Source organism: Psammomys obesus, unplaced genomic scaffold (assembly GCF_907164565.1).
Source record: "Psammomys obesus unplaced genomic scaffold, mPsaObe1.curated_primary_1811, whole genome shotgun sequence".
Classification (NCBI taxonomy): Eukaryota; Metazoa; Chordata; class Mammalia; order Rodentia; family Muridae; genus Psammomys; species Psammomys obesus.
Window position 1 is genome coordinate 7047515 of NW_026596440.1, and position 18176 is coordinate 7065690.

An 18176-nucleotide genomic window follows, 5' to 3' on the forward strand; every position below is an offset into this window, starting at 1 on the left:
CAGGGCTCGCCAGGGCTCGCTGGGCCGGGCGCCTCCCAGGACGGCGGGGAGGGCAGCCTGTTTACCCAGGAGGGCTGCTGATAGCACGTTCCTCCAGTTTACTTTGCCTTCCTTGAGTTTATTGTAAAGGGGTAAAGTTTTCGGATCCGTCACGTGACCCTGACAGGTCCTGCCTATGGCGCGGAGACCACCCACGCCGAGGGCCATGGACCTGCTTAATAGAAACAGGCTTGTAATTGTGAGTCCGCGCCGCACTCCACCGAAAGCCTGCGGCGGCCCCGCGCGCCGGGGTTTTTACACTTTCCGTTCCTTTTGTAAAGACGGAGGAGGAGGAGAAGACGAAGACGAAGACGGGGGGTGGGGGGGGGGGGGAAGAGACGGCGACAGGGCAGACAAAGAGACCCGCGGCGACAGGGCCCGGGGGAGACGAAGAAAGACAGGGAGAAGACAGAGCCACGCAGCACCAGCCAAGGGGGGCCCCGGGAAATTAATAAAAGGAATTGATGTGAACCTCACGGCCAGCGTCCGCGCCATCGGCAGCTGCGCTCCGGCCAGGGGCTGAGGCCGGCTATGGTGAGTGCGCCGCGCCCCCGGGAACGCCTCGCGCCTAGCCCCGACCCCACTCCCGGGCCGGAGAGGAGGGCGGGCGGCGGGATGGCTGCAGCTCCTAGGGTGCAGGATCCGGAAAGGCGTCCCCACGCTCGCCTTCAGCCTGCAAACCGGGACCCCTGCCCCTAGGCCGAATCGGCAGGGAGGAGAGCGGACTGTTGCGCGCGGGGGAACGGCTCCGGGGGGAGTTCCCACGGAGGGGGTCGCCTGGGATTCCATTTGCATGCTTGAAAGGGTCGCCACCTTGGCTTCCGCTCTTCGAGCCGGGTGATGGCTGCTGTCTGGCCGGTGCAGGCAGTGCAGCTGATGGAAGGGCTGGTGGCGAGAGTGACAGCGCCAGGGGAGGGCAGGGGGCTGCTAAAGGGAGCACACGCACCGCAGACGCTTTTCTGCGCGCAGGGGACGCCAGCTGGAGGGGACCCACGCACCCACATGTAGGGCCGGCGGCGGTGCGCGCAGACACCTGGCCGAACGCAACACCTAGAGTCGAGAGATGCGCCTTGTCAAAGAGGCGGACTCCTGCCAGCTGCGGCTGGTGGGAAGAAAAGAGGCCAAGGGCGCTTTGAGTTCACCGCCGGGCATGGGTAGAGGAGAGGGGTGTGTGCTGACTCCTGCGCCTACGGAATCGGGCACTCTGGTGCCTGCCACCCATTAAAGAGGTGGGCGGGTGGCGCAGTGCCCAGAACGCTGTGTGCGGCCTCAGGGGAGCCTCCAAGTGGGTCTTACTGACCCAGACCCTCTTGGAATGGGTTGGTCCCAACACAGGGACCCTCCTGATCCCAAAGACTGCTTTCGGTGACACGTGGTATGTCTTCATGTATGTAAGCCCGTTTAAGATGCCTAGTGTATTTCTGATGCCAGCGTCTGTCCCACAAGAACCACCGTAAGGAATCTTGTCCACGAAGGACACCAGAGACCCGTGTTGTCTTGCACCGGGCGTGAGACGGTCATCTTTCTTTTTTATCCTTCCTTCCTCCCTTGGCGCTAGGCAGAAATAATGAAGACTTACTGAGTGCCTCTAAATAGTTAAATAATTGAACCACTGAGGTCTTGAACCACAATGGTCATTTTTCATCATTCTGTGTGTGTTCGGGTTTTTCTTCTTCTTGGTTCCCGTACTTGAACATGCAATTAGTTGCCTCCACAAAGCAAGACAATGCTTTTTGCTGTCATCCTTTGTTACTGTAACTTATTATTTCTGGGTGGCTCTTCAGGATACATTGTTGCCTCAGGTGCTTTGTGCACTGTGTTGTAAAACAAGGGCCTTTCAACTGTGAATGTGTGTGTTCCAGCTGTCACCCAGCGTCCTTCCATCAGGCAATAAACGCCTTTGAATCTATGATCTTTTTAAATTAAAATGTTGAACCAAAGTGACACCAATAGACCCTATGATCTTAATACACACCAATTCTCAGTTTGGAGTATTAACTTTAAGTTCATTGTGAGAAGTGTATCTAATTTCTGGTTATAGATTTTTGTCATAATCTGACAAACTGTTTGAACAGGAGTTAGCACCACTTGGAACTGTTTTATGAAAAGAGGCTGTTTAACAGATTGCTTTCAATTGTCTACAGATAAGAAATTTGTAAGATAAATATGGATTAAAATGCCCACCTTCCCTGTTCTGTACCCCCCACCTTTTATTTTCTACAGCCTGTGCCACAGTGTATAATGCCCTATAGAGACATGTAGGCGTGATGTGTAAACCAGATTAGGAGTATGAAAGAAAGACACAGAATAAACTGGAATTGTTTTACTTCCCTCTTATTTCTCATGCCTATATCTCTAATAAATTTGCTCCAGCAGTGGGTCAAAGGGATCATGTTGCTCAGCTTCTTTTTCATCACACAGGACCCAAAGGCAGGGAGTATTGAAATGCACTGTATGCTTTCTGCCAGGGTCAGAGCAGGGGACAGAAATTGTAGATAGGGTGACAGAGAGAAGATGGGAGAGGGATGGAGGAAAAAAAATGCCTGGGTGCTTCAAGAACACATCTCTATCCATCACAGTGGAAGAGTGTAGCAAAGGAGATGTTGAGAGAAGATTAAGGGAGGAGTCAATATAGGGGTCCATGCTGAGTTTCCTGTCAAGCTCATTGAACACTCTGCAGTTGGTGACATTCTTAGCAAAAGAATATCAGTAGCTTTTTGGTACTGCAGAAAGCTTAATTCTTCAAGTATTTAAACCTGAGTCAGGGACTGACTCAGACATTTCTGGGACCTTCTGAGGGTACCTCCTCTTGGCTATCCTCCCCATCCCCAGCTCACTGTAAGCTCCTGGGTCTGCGCTGTGGACCTCTCATTTACTCCTTTGTGGAGTTGGGAGCAGCTTCCCATTAAAGGAGATCAGAGGTAATTAGCAGCATTATTTTGACAAGTTGGCTAGGGCAGTTCCCCTTCCTTTGGCGTGGGGGGTTGGGGGGGCTAGTAAGGGCAGGAAACTGGGGATGGAGAGAAGTGAGGGGAGTCAAGCCCAATGGTTGGTTTCTGGATCTTTCCTTCTCTCCTCCCTGAAACCCTTTTTAGGCTCACTTTCTGCTATCTCCTTGTACAGTCTGTATACATACAGAGTCTGCCAGTGAGCAAATAAGACAATCTTAGAATAAGGGCCAAGAAAATGGGGCAAGATTGTCAGATTGGTTTAAGACCTAACTTTTATCCAAGACGCTTAGGACTGCCCAGGCTCTGGCCTCCCATGCATGCCCTGTATCCTGGGCTACCCATCCATGCATAGAACACCACAACCCCTCCCTATCTCTTTCCTACCCTTGTGACATCTATAAATAAAACATCCCACCCCCTTCCTTTCTGCATCCCAACCTTGCAACAAGAATATTGTAGGACTTAGGATCATATTTGCAATTCTTTCGATTTCTGGAAGACTGTTAAACTTGATGGGGAAAATTATGACTAAGCCTAAGATCAAATGGCTGGAACATCGTTACCCCTTTATTGACTTGTATACTGCAAAAATGACCACATGATTATGGATCTTAAAGATTCTCTCAGTTTCATCTGAGAAGCCAGTGAAAAGTTAAGCCTCAACAAGTCCGGCACCCCTAACTTTGCAACATTGGAACATTCCCACACAAAGGACAGATGTTTTATCTCAAGTGTCATCTTAGCACTTGGACAATCTGATGTCATTTTTGAAATGTGTGTGGCATGGCTGTGGATATCTGAAGCCCTGGAACAGAGTGGGGAGAAGACAGTGAGGGAATCCAGAGCATTGAAGGAATCTGTTTTGGAAACTATAGACTCAGACCTGGTTCGTGATGGGGAGAGAAAAAAAAATTGACAGTTTATGTTTTCAGTTGAACTTGAGCTGGAAGAGAGGATGGTCACTCAGCAGTGGCCTCACAGAGGCTGGCAGCTCCTGCTGGTGAAGGCCCTAAGCGCTGGGTTATTTGGGGAGCCACCAGGCAAAGACCCTTAAAGGGACTGTACTGCCTGCAGGCACCTTAGCAGGCCTGGCTCCTCCACTCTGCCCCTCAGGTCTGTGGAATCCTTGCGGTTAGCTGGAAGTTAACAAACCCGGTGTGGCTCAGCGGTCCCCTGCACAGGGCATGCATATTAAAGCCGACAATGCTTACAAATGTAAATAAGGGTAGATTGATTAGGAACAACATTATCGCCGGGAATGTCACACTCGCATGCATCAGCAATGAGGCAAATTGGGGGCAGCCTCGGCCCTGACCACCCAAGTCGAGCAGCCTTTTTAGACTGGCTCCTCTTCCCTTTCTTAAAACGTTACAGAAACAAGGCCAATTAGATCCCCAAAGTAATTCATCTCTATGAAAAAAGCAGACCACAGGGGAAGCGGCGGGTGGGGGCCGGGAGATTAAGATAGTGCTTGTTAGAGAGAGCCTGTGGATTGCGTCCTGAAACCTACGGGTAGAATTTACAGGTCAGGACCATTGTCTAAGACGCTGAAAAGTTAACCTATCAGCGGGCGAGGGGTTGCATAGCGCTGCAAACCTCGGGGTTCCATGTTCAAAACGTTTAAGAATTAAGTCAAACCGAAGGAAAAGCGCCCGAGTAGAAGAGGCATTGCATAGCTAGGCTGTGGTTTCATTCTAGAATCCCAGAATCCAAACAGTTATACAGCAACCAAAGAAGTAAAAACCTGGGAGGGGAAAACACCAAATACTTAGAAGTAAAACATTGTAAAAAATTTGGAAAGAACTTTTATAGGGCTATGTGGTTACCTTGCCTGCCATACATACAGCAAGCTTCAAATTAAGAAAGAAAGAAAGAAAGAAAGAAAGAAAGAAAGAAAGAAAGAAAGAAAGAAAGAAAGAAAGAAAGAAAGAACTGACCTTTGAACTCGTTATGACACCCTCAAGTTTCGAAAAACAATCTAAACTCTAAGAGCACGAAATGCGAAAGCTGAAATAGCAGTCCACCCTTATGCTGATAACCAAACCATTTATCAGAGTAGGGATTGACCCCTGTTTTAACAGGCCTGCTTTCAGCACTTGACTCGCGGTTAAGGTAGTACCTTCCCCTCACTCAGCACGCCTTCTTTTCAGGATTTTTAGCAGCTCTTCCGAAAGTTAGTCCTTTGAAAATCACGTGTACCCTGGTGTTAAGAGTTTTGAATTTCCGCGCTGGCGCGGCACCCAGGTCCTCTTCCTTATCCTGTGAGCACCCCCAAATGCATCTACTTGGTCTCTGTTCTCTCAGATTCACCACCCCACTTAAGGAAACGCACGAATTCTGCGGGTTTGGAATTCAGGATGGCGAGGCGTCCTGGGGAAGCCCTGAAGGAGACAACGCTAGAGGGGAGGCAGGCTGGCCAGCTACAGAGGACTGGAGCCTGGTGGGAGGGGAAGACCGCCTCCTCCCCTACCCCCACCCCTGAGCCGCAAGCTCAGCCGGTGGCCGCGCGCCCCTTAGCCAGCCGCAGCCGGCGCCGCTGAATGGAAGGGCCGGAGCGCTGCCATTGGCCGCCAGCGGGGAGGCCGCGCGCGCATTGGACAGCACAAGGGGGCCGGGCCGCCTTTAGGAATGTACTACAGCGTGTCCCGCAGGTCTGTCCGCTCCGGTAGGGCGCGCAAACCGTCCGGGACCTGGGGTGGCGGTGCGCACCGCTGTGAGGGCTCGGAGAACTCAGTCCCAGCGCGCCGCCCCCTGTTACCTGCTGCTCCCGCGCCCGCGCCCGCCCGCGGGCCCAAGGCCGGAGCGCGCGGCCGCGCACTAACGCGGGCGCGCGGATGGGCCTCTTGGTGTGGGTCACGTGGCGAACCAGGCTCCGCCTTCTTTCCTGCTCCTCCCCCTTTCCCTCCATCTGGGTTTCTTTCTTTCCTTTTCTTTCTTTCTTTTTTTTTTTTTTTCAATGAACACACACCGTGTGCATCTTAAAGCCACACTGCCCCATTTCACGGCTTCATTTGGCTACTCACTCACTACTCCGGTTCCCTCTGCAGTTCAAATCGGAAAAGAAAAATAGGACTTAGCAAAATCCCGTATTTCTTGGTCTGGTGTCTACTGCAGAGAGGAGGAACTTGAAAACTTATTGGAGAATGGAATGTGTTTTCTTTCCTTTTTTTTTTTTTTTTTTTTTTTTTTTTTTTTTTTTTTTTTTTTTTTACTTTTAAAGAGCGTAGTTGCATACTTTAATTTTTAATTTGTCGCTGGCTCCAGGATTCACTTCCCTCCCCTCTCGTCGTCGTTTGTTTGTTTGTTTGTTTGTTTTCCTTTTATGTTCAATGTAAAGCGAATCCCCGAGAAATCTTAGTGACACTGGACTCACTATCCGGATCTAAGCACAAACTGTTTAAAATGAATTCGACATCAAAGCCTTTATTCCCTTCTGCGTCACGCTAGTAAATATTACAGGATGCATACCGAATTTTTTTTTTAAAAGCTTAAGACCGACTTTATTTAAGAATGTGATTAATTAATGGGGAGTCCAGATGAACCCCAAATAATCAGGAAATCTTTCAGTCCATTTCTCTGGCCTGCTGAAAAAATGGTTCTTTTTATATATTAAAGATTCAAATTTAAAAAAAAAAAAAAAGCCTCTACTTCTACGAGACGGTGTTTCTGGCTTCTCTTTACAAACTTACTCAAATTGGACTGTGCTGTTGTGTGTGTGTGTGTTTGCGTGGGGTGGGGTGTGCTAGGGGAGTGAGAGGGATTTTTAAAAAGGGTGGCTTTTCCCAACATCCTTGCTCTCCTCTTTAACTTTCCATTTTGTTTATCTTAATACGAGGCGTTGTTCCCTGCGAGAGTCTAAGTCTTGCCTTTGGTTATAAAAGAAAAGAGGAGAAAAAAAAAATTGGCACACATTGGCGCACTATCCACCACCCTGTCATTACGGGTGCAGGCCTGGGAATTCAAGCCGGACCTCCCAGTATTTGCTGCAGCTTGAGGCCAAAGTGCCTCTAAAAGGGTTTTCTTTGAGGAATCTCAGAAATTGTTTAAGCGCTTAAAAAAAATATTACATATCCCCCGTGTCTACCGCGAGGCAAAATGCTCCTGTGAGTGTGAGCGTGTGTGTGTGTGTGTATGTATGCGCGCGCGCTCGCAAAAGGCGTCTCACAAAAAGAAGACACTGTTGAAAAGAAAAGAAATAAGAAAGAAAGGAGGGGGGAAGCATTCCTTAATGGAAGTATTGCCTGCGAGAAGGTTGGCGCTGAGCGAGCGCCCACCCCCCCCCACCCCCCCGCAGCCGGGGACGCACACACGGGGTTGCCTACCTGGGTGGTCTCTCTACTTTGGTGAGCTGTTGCTAAGCAGCTAATAATAGTCATGTTTGCTGAGTAATTTCTGCCCTCCAAGAGCCAATCGCGTCGCAGAAACCCAAGCCATCTGACAGCCCCGGGGGCGGGAGTTCCAGCCTTTTTCTCTTTCGCTCGCTCTCTCCCCCTCCACCCCCTCCCCTCCTCCTCCTCCTCCTCTTTCTCCAAATGGAGAGAGTTCTTTTTTTTCTTCTTCCATCTCATCTATTGAGTCAAGGAGCTGCTGCGGCCGCTGCCCGCTGCACACACACAGAGCGGAGTCCCCAGGTCCCGGGAGCGAGAGAGGCGCGCGGCGCGGGGGCAGAATGGTCCAGCGGGTCGGTGAGGAGAACAAGAAAGCAGAGTCCGGGACCGAGCAGCCAGCGCGAACCCAGCAGCCTGAGAGCGAGCAGCCGCTTCGGAAGCCGCCACCGCCAGCCCCAGCCGCAGCCGCGGGAGCAGCGGCTGCCCCGGCCCGACACCGCTGAGACCCGCCGGGCACCGTCGCGTCGCCGGCAGCGGGCGCCGAGGGAGCCGGCGCGAGCGGCGGGGGTCTGCGCGCGCCTTCTGCCGTGAAGGGGTCGCGGCGCGGGGCGGGGACGTCTGGGGGGGACTTGGGGACCGCGAGGCGCGCCCTGGAACCGCCGGCTCTCGCCCTCCCGCGAGCTGGATGTGGGCAGCGGCGGCCGCAGAGACCTCGGGACTCACGCGCAATGTGGCAATGGAAGGCGCAGGGTCTGAGTCCCCGGCGGCGGCCGCGGCCGCAGCGCCCGCAGCGCCCGCCGTGTGAGCGGCAGCGGCGGCTCTGTCACCCGGAGCCGGAGAGCCCGGCGGCCAGCAGCGTCCTCGCCAGCCGAGCGCCCAGGCGCGCCCGGAGCCCGCGGCGGCGGCGGCAACATGGCCTCGGCTGCTAACGCCGCCGGGGCCCTGGGTGGGCAGGCCGGCGGCGGGAGGCGCAGACTGACCGGGGGGCCGCGCCGCGCCGCGCCGGACCGGGACTATCTGCACCGGCCCAGCTACTGCGACGCCGCCTTCGCTCTGGAGCAGATTTCCAAGGTGCACGCCTGTCCCCTCCTCCCGCTCCGCTCTCCCTTCTTCCTCCTCTTTGGGGTCTCTGCCACACGGGCACACACACTCTCCTGAGAAAGCAGCAGACGAATGAAGGTTGAGATTTTCAAACCCTCCCTCCGGACTTCCGAGGTCCGCAGGGGGTGGAGGGGTGCGTGCGTGCGTGTGTGTGTGTGTGTATGTGTGAGTGTGAGTGTGTGTGTGTGTGCGCGCGCGCGTGTGTGTGGTGTGTGCGCGCGCATGCCCTCCCTGGTGAGCCTTTTCCGGAGCTTTGGAAACCGTCCTGAGTGGACCACCTCCAGGGCGGCCGCGGTGCGCCGCTGCCCCCGGTCCCGGCGCCCTTCTCCCGCGCCCCTGCCCTCGGCAGCAGCTTCAGCCTCCGCTTTGCCACATTTCTTAACCTCTTTGAGGGGGAGGCGGAGTAGAGGCGGAGAGAGGCAGAGGGGAGGGAGCCAAAGTAAAGGTGGTTTCCTTTTTTGGCAGCCGGTTCTGCTTTTTTTGAGCTTAAAATCTCTGCTCCCTTAAAAATTATTCTCGGGAGAGGACGTCCTCTCGCTTGCAGGTTGTGGGCCGCCTCTTCTCCCAGGTAGCCGGGGAGAGGGCCGGTTGTAAACAAGTTGCCACCTTAAATCTTCGGTCCGGCTGTGTGGAACGACCGGGTTCATTGTGTTTACGAGGCTGGCTGCAATGTGTGGAATCCGGGGAAAGCCAGCACCTAGCCCGAGGCCCGCTGGGGCCCTGGCCAGCACCGGGACTCCGCCGCCCCGGGAGCCGCCCGTACCCAGTCAGGACCCCCGCCGGCTTGGGCCTCTTCCCCGTGCACTCGCCTTTTTTAAAGAATTCACCCGGAGGGAGTGGGAGAGGAGGGAAAGATCCTTGTGGCCGCCCTCTTCCGAGCACAAATAGTGTAAGTTTGCAGATGGCTGCCGCACTTCCTAAGTGAGCTCCTGCGGCGGCTCCTAGCGCTGGGCTGGGGAAAAGTGTGTGGAGCGAGCTGTGGCTGTTGGGCTCACCACGTGGACCCGGCGTACAGCCACGCCAGGCCGGGGGCCACGGTCGCAATATATTGTCCCCAAGTGCGCTTGCGCTCCTCACCCGCCCTCCGGGGCACCAGAGGAGGCCAAAGGCTGGAGCAGGACTTAGGGGAAGGGGCTCCCTGTTCTGGTGGTTCTGTAGTGTTGGCTTCTCTAGAGTCACTAAGGCCCTGCCTCTCCAAGTCCGCGGTACTAATGCCTGGTTGTTCGGAGTGTCTCCTCCTTTAGACTCTCTCTCCTGCACCCCAAGTCTCATTCAGGGGTGGTGCTCAGGCCACGCATGGGGGCGCCCCCTGGTCCCTTGAGTGCAGTTCCCACGCTGCAGCCTGATTTACAGCCACATCCCCCAACCCCCAGAGCCCCCTCTAGACTGTCGAGGTTCCAGCCCCGAGGGCGAGTTTCTGCGCCTTGGTTGTCCACATCCCCCGCTGCTGCTGCCCGGGGTGTGGTGGGGGACATCCCAGGCCGGTGAGCGCGGACAGCGATTCCGCGGCGTCGCGTTCACTCCTTCCTTCTGTTTTGTCCCCAGGGGAAGGCTACTGGCCGGAAAGCGCCGCTGTGGCTGAGAGCGAAGTTTCAGAGACTCTTATTTAAACTGGGTTGTTACATTCAAAAGAACTGCGGCAAGTTTTTGGTTGTGGGTCTCCTCATATTTGGGGCCTTCGCTGTGGGATTAAAGGCAGCTAATCTCGAGACCAACGTGGAGGAGCTGTGGGTGGAAGGTAAGCGACCCGGCGCCGCTGGCGCGTCCTTCATCTTCCCTTCCCTCCGTTTGATGAAGATATTTGCCAGTCTGCACCTAGAACCTCCCTGTAGCCAACGAAGCCTCTGCCCGCACCAGGGGCGACTGTTTATTGTTTGCATGCCTGGCCTGTAGCCAGGCACGCCCGACAAAGGCCGCGCTGTAATCTACTTGGGGCGCTGTGCTTTGCTAGGTGTGGTGGGAGAGAGTGGCAGGGGCGCGGGGCCCCTGCGCGGGACGGACCACTTTGCAGGGCCGGGGTAGGGGGGTGGTTCTCGAGGCCCGGCACGGTCGCCTGCCTGGCTCCGGTCGTGGAGCCGCGGCCTGGGAAAGCCTCTCAGATCCGGGCTCCCAGCCTCTGCTTCCTTCCCTCCCCCCACCCACCCACCGCGTTTGCGGAGAAAGGAGAAGGGGTGGAGGGCAAGGCCACCCCTCTGGCTGCAGGGAGTGTGCGCGCCCCCTGGGCGCGCGGGGGGCGGGCGCCGCGCGGGCCTGCGGAGGCGGCCGCGTGTGTGGTCCTGTTTTTGGACAGCTTTCAACTCTGGGGGGGAAAAAAACATTTGTCTCAAGGTACAAAAAAAAAGGGGTGGGGTGGGGGGAGAGTTGAAAAAAAATAGTAAAGCGCAAACTGGAACACATTTTTGCAAAGTAGATTAATGTTTTCTCGTGGGTGGGGTTTTTTTAAAATGGAATTATTGTTGGGGAGGCAGTGTTTGGCAGCCTTGCAAGAAAGAAAGTTGTTTTGTTTTTTGTTTTTTTAAAGAATGCAGCAGGTTTGATGGGAGGGGCCATCGGAGCCCCATCCCAGTGTGTGAGTGTGTTGTGTGTCTCAAGTCTTTTATTTTTGTTCCTCAATTTGGGGGTTATGGAACCTGATCTATAAAAGGACTTGTAAATTGAAAATAGGTTTGCTGTTCCCCCCCAGCACACCCCATTTTCACCACCGTGGAAGCTTTTATATTGTTTGTGATTATAGGCTTTTTTTTCCTTTTTTCCTTTCTTTGTCAGTCGTTTCTCAGTTAACTCTTTGAAAAGTACCAAGCCCTTGTTTGAAAACATTTTAGCCTCTGGCAAGCACTGCTTTGGACATCAGGGTAGTTGGGCAGATGTTTCAACTCCAAATATCTGGAGCATGCCTACTGTAAGCCACCCAAGACAGAATTTGGAAACTGGAGTTAATGAGTAATTTCTTAGGTAACCAGTGTCGGGATGCTCTTGGAAACTAACCTTCCAGAATATTCTGTTAACCTAGTTTTTCAGTGTTTTGCAGACTAATGGTGGAGTATTTAGTTGAAAAGTGACAATTAAAATAATAATCCTAATTGTTAAGACCAGAACACATTCCTGCCTTAAGTAGCTTGGTTAATGAGTACAAAAGTATCTCTTGGATTGATTCCATTAGGTAATTTACCCACTTCACTTTGTCATTGGTAGTTCAGAGAATAGTTTTATTGAGTACTCACTATGTCCCCAGCAACAAGTTTCCTTAGTATATGTAATGTTTCTGACTCTCCTTGGCGCTGTGGTGGAGATACTGCAGGGTGCCTTGTGCTTCAGACTGCAAGAATTCAGTGCATTTTCACTGAGTGTGTATGTGTTCACGCTTGAACTGGTTCATGAAAGTTAAATTAGGAGAAAGAAGACTTTAGTGGATATCTTGAGGTAGGAAAGGTACTGGAGAGACAGGAGGCAAGATGGTGTAGAAGGACCATGCCACACTGCAAGATCCTGGAACGGGGAAGTAACCACCAGGACCCAAGTTCCCTGCTACAGGAACTGACCATAGGGCTGTAGACTAGAAACAGAGCTAGGCTACACAGTTGGCCTTTTCCACAGAGTGGCTATGCAACAATCTGGTGTTTAGTAATTGTAGCAGATGTTTCCATAGATTTCAACAAGCTTATAGAGATAGAAACATTGTTTCAAGAATTCTGTGAGCTGTAGGAAGGGGCTGGCTGAGTGGGAAGGTGCCAGGGAGGGCACACCTTAGGCAGGCCCTTGGCCTGCTTTTGGCGTCTTGAGGATTTTTCTTTTTTACTTCTATAGGAGATGAACCCTATTCACCATCATTCTCTTCTAACACTCCTCCGCGGAGCTACTTCCAAACTCCAGGCATTGACATTTTAGTATGGCTCATTGGTTCTCAGGCCTAATACTCTGTCCCAACTTTTTGAGCAACCACCGTACTCCAGGTAGAATTGTCACAAGCCCTAGAACTCAAACAACATCTGTTATTTTATTTTTTATAACATGATCATATATGTATATAATGTTCCATGTAACAGTTGTCTCTTTTTCAAATGAGGATCTTTCAAACCATGGCCGTAAATGGTGGTCTACATGTCCATTCATGTTCTCTCTGCCTACGGTTGATTCAGGTGGTCACTTAGCCTGATGCTGTCCCTTGGTCTCATTCATTCACTTATTTATTATTCTTGCCTTCTACAAGAAGTAAGTTCTGTAAACGTAGGTAAACTTGACAACAGGAACTCAATGTTAACATTTGGTATGGCATATCAGATTTAGTGTTCGTGTCAGCAGCCCCGAGAGTACTGTGAGCATTTGCTTTTTGCAGTGAATTCCTGATGGTTGTGGGTGACAGTAGAAGTCAACGGATTAAAATGAGCGCAGACCCAAGCTTAGGGTCATCTTTGCTCTAGTCTCTTAGTTAAATTCTTCATCACTGTCAGCAAAGTCATCTGTTACATGATGCTTTCTTCAGGTTCTGGGTGTGATTACAGGAGCCAAGAGCTGGCTGTACACACCAGACACGGATGGTCTCACATGTCTCCAGTTAAGCAACAGAAGAGAGAAAAGACTAAGATTTTAAGGAAAAAGGGAGGCTGGGAAGCTGGAGGACAGTTTGGAAAGGATATTTCTCTTCTCATTTAAAAAAAAAAGATCTGTGATGAGTTACCTTTGTGCTCAAGCTTACTATGTGTATTTTATCTGCCAAAGAGTTTTAATACAGCCAGAAAATTATGGAATCTCCTTGACATCCATATCTTTGTTTTGACTTTTCATAGCAGCATAGCTTATGAACCCGCTCACAGGACAGGAAGAAGCTATTGTCTTCTCCCTGCCTTCCTTTCTCACAAATACACATCATCCATTCATATGTGATTACTTTATTCTGTCAAGATGTTGGTGTACTTGAAGAAACTGCCCATTATGGGGTGAGGTGCCACTCTGAGTCTTAGGGTGTATTTTTTTTTTTTTTAATGTCATAGATGTCAATAGAAGCTTACTTGTGAATGGCCCAAAAGTGGGCACCTACTGTCACAGAAACACAAAAACACAAATGGTTATTTCCACGTAGAGCTATTTGGTCACTGCAGGTTCTCTGTGCCTGCCCAAAACCCCTGAGAAAGGTTGATTAGCGTCTATAGACAAGTCAGTAGGAAAATCCAGGGAGACTTCCGAGATGGCCCCAGGCTTAGGAAGGTAGAGGGGCAGAAGGAAGAGGATAGGGTGAAGGCTCAAAAAATAATTTGTGGGTGGCCTTCAGTGCTTGCCTTCCAGTGACAGGGTTACTGAAGTGAGGATGGGCATCTGGTAGCTTGAAAGGTCTGCAGGGTTGTGTGCCTGCAGTGGCGGAGGCCCCGGGGCTTTTCCTGTAAGATGCTGTCTTGGGTCTGTGGTTCTGGTACCCTTCTTGATAACAGAAGTGCTTGCATCTTTGCCTCTCAGGGTGCTGAAGAAACGGGTTTGGTTTTGGTTTTTAAATCCTGCCCATTTCTCAATGGCATCTCTTTCTTTTGCCTTAGCAGATCTGTCCTCCTACCCTCCTTAATAACTATTTTCCTTTGCATACTCCTCCCCTCCTTTCCCTTCCCCGCCCCTCCCATTCTTCCCCATCCCCTCCCCTTCACTCCAGTTCCCTGTCACAAGTTTGTTGTCAAGGTACTCCTATGACAGAACCTTCATTTATCTTCCTGAGATAAAAGCTTAGCCAGCCGCTGGCCTTCTCTTCTGAAAAGGGCAACAACCTTGAAATGACTCCATATTGCCCCTGGTGTTTGCTTGTTAAGGGCTTTAAGGCAGTATAAGGGAAGAGGACAAGAGTATTAAAGAGAAATGGATGGTTTTTGCATTTTTAAAAAAATACTTACGTGCTGGGCAGTCACACTCTCGGGCCTGTACTGTGTGCTTTCTGTGTGGTCCACACAGTTAGAGCCACCATCCTTCTGTTGCTCGGCCTTGGCACTCTGCCACTGTGAGAGGCTATGTACTCTGTAGGGAACCCTTGGACTCCACCCCTAGGTGCCAGCAGCCCTGCTCTAGTGTCCATTGCTAGATGTCCAGCTGAGAACCACTAAGTTGGGATAAGTTGACTGTATAGAACAGTGCTTTGAGGGTGTAATTGGGTCTGCAAAGCCACCACTGAGGGTGTGCGTCTGCACAGTTTGATGAACAAGAGGTGGTTATTTAAAGAGCAAATGCCCACAACACAAGGAGAGGAGCAAAAGTAGGTTGTTGGGTACAGGTGGCTCCGGCATACCCATGTGGGCCAGTTGGTGGGCTCTAAACTCATCTCGATGCTGCCCACCATTCTTGACCCATCAAGAAGTTCCTAAACCAGCTTGGACCATGGATTGTTTCAGAGGCATCCAGCTTCCAGGAGATGACAGCTTCCAGATAGATGAGCTGCCTGGTCAGTGTGTTTAGGTTGTGCACCACAGCTGATGCCGAGATTAATGCTGGCCAGAGCACTGGGGAGATTGGTCTGCTTTCCACAATACCGTGTTTATATTTCGTTTGGATTTCTCCTTTAATGCTGACCTGCCTATGACCCCTGGAACCCCATCCGCTTGGGGTGAGGAGGTACTTATTTGCCCTTGCTTAATGTCTCGCTGGAGGGTAGAGAGGGTTACCAAGTTCTGCAGAGAGAGGCTTCTGCATGCAGAGAGGGGCTTCTTGTGGCTGCCTCCTACACAGTTGAGTGCCTGAGAGAAATGCCGAAGAGTGTGCTGTGCTCAGGAGGTGATGTGTCTAGGCTCTTAAATACAATAATATTTTACAGTTATTTTAAAGGAAACCAGATTTTGTGGAAGCCATTTTGCACAAGTCTTTTAACTCTTGGCAACATTGTTTTGACAGTTTTAGGGGCGAGGAAGGTGAGGGTATTATATGTAAAAATCACTGTATCCCTAGGATTTTCATATTGTATTAGCTGTTGTTTCCAGTGACTGCTACAGGCTCCTGACAGGTTGTATCCTTCCTTTTCCTTCTGTCTCTTGTCAGCCACTCCTTGCTCCTAAACTGCTCAAGAGTTCATTTCCTCCCAAGTGGGTCAAGTTGGAAAAGGTCATTTGTCTGGTTAGTTAGGAAGGAATTAGTAGGTGTGTTCTTGTATGCCCTGGGTTGTGGTGGGTCCACGGAGTGCTCTGTTGGGTTTGGACCAGCAAAGGAGTTTCTTTTCAAGTTAAGGAGTCCTGGCATTTTTGCAAGTATATAAGGTATCTTTAGGACCCATGGACATATTATTTCTATGTGTATAAAGTGGCCAAAGAGTATATGAAATAAGTCCTAGCCCCTGTCCTTCTTGTGGCTCATGATGGTAAGGTAGAATTGGGCCATGTAGCATCTCTGAGCTGCTGAGACACAAACCGTGACATTCCCACCCGGGTACCCTACTTCAGCCTTTCCCTAAGTGGAACACCCACTCAGCAAGTGGGAACACAGAGCCTTGCTAGAGACAGAAGAGGACTGATTTTTCTTATCCAAATTTTGGCTGACTCCATAGCCTTAGATGTTTCATCCTCTTGAGAGATCTTTGTTGACATCCCAGAGTTCAAAAGGTTCTTCTTGGGAAGGCAGTTCAGCATGGACAGCAGGAGGAAACTCTTGGAGTATTCTCAGTGGGAACATTTTTTTTGAAGCACAGATAAAATCAAGATTGCCCTGGAGGCGCTGTACAGGGTTTCTACCTTTCAAATCAGATTGTTGATCATTTTATATTAGACTGATATACTCTTTGTATTACATTGTATTTTTTTCCTGAGTATCAGCATGTAAGTAGATTTCGCAGAAAAAAAAAAATTATTCTTCCTAGACAGTAAAATGCTGCTATTGAGAAACTGCCTGCATGTTGGGAGGTGTGCAGGAGTTCCTTGTCCAGAAAGTTGCATACCATCCCTTTCCCCTGGGAGGGGAGGTGTTGGGATTTAATTGGAGTTTAGAGCATAGTTGGCAAAACAGTTGCCTTGTGTTAGAGAAACCGTTTCTTTGGTGGACGGTCAGGTACCTGCTAATGAAAGACAGCGTTGTTGGAGAGGCTTAATGTGAGAAGGCAGGACTTGTGATCCAGGCCCAGGTGTGAATTTGCCTGAACAGTCCCATATGGAGGTGAGGTCGGGAAGCAGGAGGTCCCTGTGCTCATGCTTTATATCCCTCCTGTTGGGATAAATGAAAAGAAGCAGCTGTGGGTGTAGCAGCTGAGATGGTTTGCAGCTCTTGAGGAGACATGGACAGAAGAAAGCAAAAGGAACTGGAAATGGGCTTTCAGTCATTGTGCTTAAGGGCCTCTGGCTACTCGCTCAGGGATCCTGCCCAAAAATGCCAGATGTATTACATAGTCAAGGATTGCAATGTAAACACTGCTCTGTGCCACGAGGCAGGGTGGTCCACCTCCTATTTAAGGAAAGGAGACCCAGCAGAGTAGGCCCTTGGCTGCCCACTGAGTGCAGTGGTTCTGCTTGAGTTAGGGGCTGCACAGGCAAGATTTGGAAATCCAAAACCCAGATAAATGAACACCTTCAAAGGCAACTAACAGCAACCTGTGCTCAGATGAGGTAGAGAAGCAACTTGCCTTTGTACAGAGGTTGAAGATGTGGCTCAGTAGTGCAGCACTTAGTAGCATGCCCAAAGCTCTGACTTCTAGTCTCTCCTCTGCCCTCCCCCACCAAGTTGAATAGCATGGGGGTTGGGAATGAGTAGGAAGAAAGCTGTGTCCTTTAAGAAGCATCCTTACGTTACTGTGAACAGTGTTTTTGCCATCTGCTCCTAGTTAAATTGGAAGGTGAGGGGAAGCTAGGCCAAGAAAGGCCAGCTCTCCTCAGGACCTCCTACAGTGTCAGAGAAAGCCTGCTGGGTTGGTTCACCTTGGTCTAAGCTCAAGATTTACCACAGGGCTGCTGGGATGGAGCCCCCAGGGGCGGCTCAAGATGCCTGGTGTGATGCATGGCTTTCCAGCCTACTGGTGCTTTCTAGAGAGAAGGCAGGACCGTGCAGCTGTCCACTCAGGTGTGTTTTTACAGGGCTGCCTTTGAGCAGTGGAAGGTCTAAGGAGACCACAGAGCTTGTCCAGAAGGGCCAGACTCAACGGCTAAGGAAAAAAAAAAAGGAACATATTTTGTGAGTTAGGAGGAAATCGGATTTTGGTGATTGTTAAAATAACTGCTCTAATATTCTCCTGATTTAAATCCATTCGTAGCATGCTCAGGAAGCACTCCTTTAAGAAATGGTAATAGTAAAAACAGGAAATTTGAGATTATAGAAAATAGAGGCTTCATGACTCCCTGCCTTTCTCACCCCCATCCTCCCCATCTGCCCATCTTCCCTGCCCCCACCTTTCCCTCCCATGTTCCTCAGTTTCCTTTGCTCCTTTAGTGGGAAACAAGAAACCTACACAAACTAGAGTTAAACATCACGCATGCCTCAGTCTTTCTAAGGAAGAAAATCACAAAAGATTTTTCCTAGCTGCCTAAGAGGTGATTTCTTTTTACCTGTGCCCTCTCAGTTGGTTCACACAGCAATAATTAGTTAAAAAGATGTCCACTGTGATGCCATCATTTTAATCCATATATGGTCCAGGAACCGTACATCTAATGCCGTGCTCAACTGCAAGCAGCTCTTGCAGTTTGAGAGACACTGGATTAGGAGTAAATATCTGTTAGCTGCTCTCTCTAGAGATTTGGGGGATAGGGTGACCCCCTTTTTTACCTTCTTTCTTCTTCTTCTTCTTCTTCTTCTTCTTCTTCTTCTTCTTCTTCTTCTT

General features: G+C 50.6%; 1 protein-coding gene across 3 annotated transcripts in view; it reads left to right on the plus strand.

The window, feature by feature from the left end:
- Positions 1-205: 205 nt before the first annotated feature.
- Ptch1 (patched 1) overlaps positions 206-18176 on the plus strand; it is a 65098-nt gene continuing 47127 nt past the window's right edge. The window contains exons 1-2 of one of the 3 annotated variants that reach the window (XM_055597930.1): positions 206-415; positions 9965-10157. In XM_055597930.1, coding sequence (XP_055453905.1) covers positions 206-415; positions 9965-10157 — 403 coding nt within the window. Of the gene's footprint in view, positions 416-8008; positions 8390-9073; positions 9309-9964; positions 10158-18176 lie in introns of those variants that run through there. The other 2 variants (XM_055597928.1, XM_055597929.1) reach the window with 2 other exon arrangements.